General features: G+C 57.8%; 1 protein-coding gene across 1 annotated transcript; it reads right to left on the bottom strand.

Moving 5' to 3' along the window:
• Window positions 1-313: 313 nt before the first annotated feature.
• Window positions 314-1,549, bottom strand: LOC146424306 (inositol 1,4,5-trisphosphate receptor-interacting protein-like 1). Its single transcript, XM_085042834.1, has 2 exons — window positions 1,075-1,549; window positions 314-900 (listed from the first exon to the last, which is right to left on the bottom strand). The coding sequence occupies exons 1-2, from the start codon at window positions 1,547-1,549 to the stop codon at window positions 314-316; spliced, it is 1,062 nt and encodes a 353-aa protein (XP_084898960.1).
• Window positions 1,550-2,052: the final 503 nt, after the last annotated feature.

Here is a 2,052-nt window from a genome sequence, read left to right as displayed (position 1 = left end):
GTTTTACATTTCTTCTGCTTTTGCTGTGTTCTTCAGAGTTCGTAATGAAGGAACTAAGGAATTATAACACAACACAAAAAAATGCTCCACGAGGAATGGTTGACTCCACCTTCCTCAACTGATGTTCTCATTGGGCTCTTGGATGAGCAGAGTCTGTGTTGCTCCAAGATTTTCCTTGGGATCCACCAAGGCAGCAGGAAAGCAGGTCTGCAGCTGTGGCATGGAAATTGTCCTGCTGGGTGGGCTGTGCTGTTAGTCTGTGATGCAGCAGCTCCCTGGCCCATGTGAGGCTGCTGGCAGAGCTGGCTGCTGCCTACTCAAGGCTCAGGTAGGCAGCTGAGCTGCCTGGCTGCACTGCCAGAGCCATCTCAATGGTGCTCTGCATCCCAGAGGGGCTGCTCAGCTGGAAGCTGCAGCACTTCTCCAAGGGCAGCGCTGTGAGCTGCCAGTGCAGCGACTGAGGCAGAAGCTGCCAGGCTGACACCAACACCATTTGGACCCAGCAGATGACTTTCTCCAGGTCCAAGAAGCAGCCTGTGCAGAGGGTGTTCAGCACGTATGAGCACTGCTCCAGGGGCAGCTGGCCAGCAGAGGGGTGCAGAATGCAAATCTTCCCCAGCAGCTGCTCTGCGGGGCACAGGCACTCCAGCCCCACACGGATGCGCCTGGCCTGCAGCTGCTCCGTGGTGTCCAGGCTGAAGGAGTGTCCGGGGGGTGACCGCAGGATGACCAGCAGGCGGTAGGTGCTGCTGTTCTCCTGGGTGCTCCAGTCTTCAATGGTGGTGTCCGTGCCAGGGGCTGCGTGCAACTCCGGCATGAAATTCTTCTTGGAGAGCACTCTGCAGACACCGAGGAGGTCATCCACCAGCTGCTTCAGCACCTCCACAATGGCAGGAACTGCTGTAGAATGGGAGAATCACAGAACAGGTGGGCTTGGGAGTGACCTTTAAAGGCCATCTAGTCTGACCCCCCGCAATGAGCAGGGACATCCCTATCTAGATCAGACACTGCCAGCCCCATCCAGCCTTATCCTGGCTGTGCCCATTGGGGCAGGGCTGGACAGAGCCAGAGTACTGACACCACTGTCTGCACCCTGGACCTTCTCCTCCTGCTCACTGACCTTCTCACTGTCGAGCTTCTTTGTGCTGCTGGTCTTCTTGCTGCCAACCTTCTTCTTGGATCCCGCCTGCTTCCTGCAGCTGCCAGAGCCATGCTTCCATCTTCTAGCCAGCCAGCGGCAGAAAGCAAATCTCTGCTGCTTCCTGTATCTGGCAGGGCCAAACCTCCATCTTTTGAGCAGCCAGAAGCCAACAAGGAGCAAAACCAGGTCAATGATCCAAAAGACACACTGCTGCTGCAGTGTAGCAGAAACCAGGCTTTCCTTCATATCACAGGTTTTGAAAATCTCTTGCTGGAGCCGAGTCATCTCCTCATGCAGATACTCCTCGCGCTCCTGCATCCGCTTCACCACGTCCGCTTCATTTTCTATGCCCACCTTCCCCGTGTGGGTGGCTAACAGGGCCAGGATGAGGGCAAGTGTTGGAGACATGGCCTGGTGGGAGAAAGGGGGCTCAGCAGAGCTGGCTGGGAGGGAGCAGAGGGCTGGGGGCACCTGGAATGTGCCCAGAGCCTCTCAGGGCACCTGCCACACTGAGAGCCCCAGCCCCTCTTCCCCCAACCGTGGGGACAGAGCCCTGCCCTGAGGGCCCTGCTGGCACTCTGGCTTAAAAATGCTCTGCACATCTTTCCCAGCCCTATACAGCCCATCCCTCCCAGCCCCTATCCAGCCCATCTTTCCCGGCCCCATCCAGCCCAGCATTCCCATCCAGCCCAGCATTCCCAGCCCCATCCAGCCCAGCTTTCCCAGCCCAGCATTCCCATCCAGCCCAGCATTCCCATCCAGCCCAGCATTCCCATCCAGCCCAGCATTCCCAGCCCCTGCGTGTGCACTCACTGCTAGCCAGAATCCAACTGACCAGCGATGTCCCTGGACACGGCTTCCAGTGCCACCTGTCCCCTGTGATGTCACAGCCAGAAGAACCATGGCACTCA

Source organism: Lichenostomus cassidix, chromosome Z (assembly GCF_008360975.1).
Source record: "Lichenostomus cassidix isolate B80296 chromosome Z, HeHo_3.0, whole genome shotgun sequence".
Classification (NCBI taxonomy): Eukaryota; Metazoa; Chordata; class Aves; order Passeriformes; family Meliphagidae; genus Lichenostomus; species Lichenostomus cassidix.
This window is presented reverse-complemented; position numbering and strand designations above follow the sequence as displayed.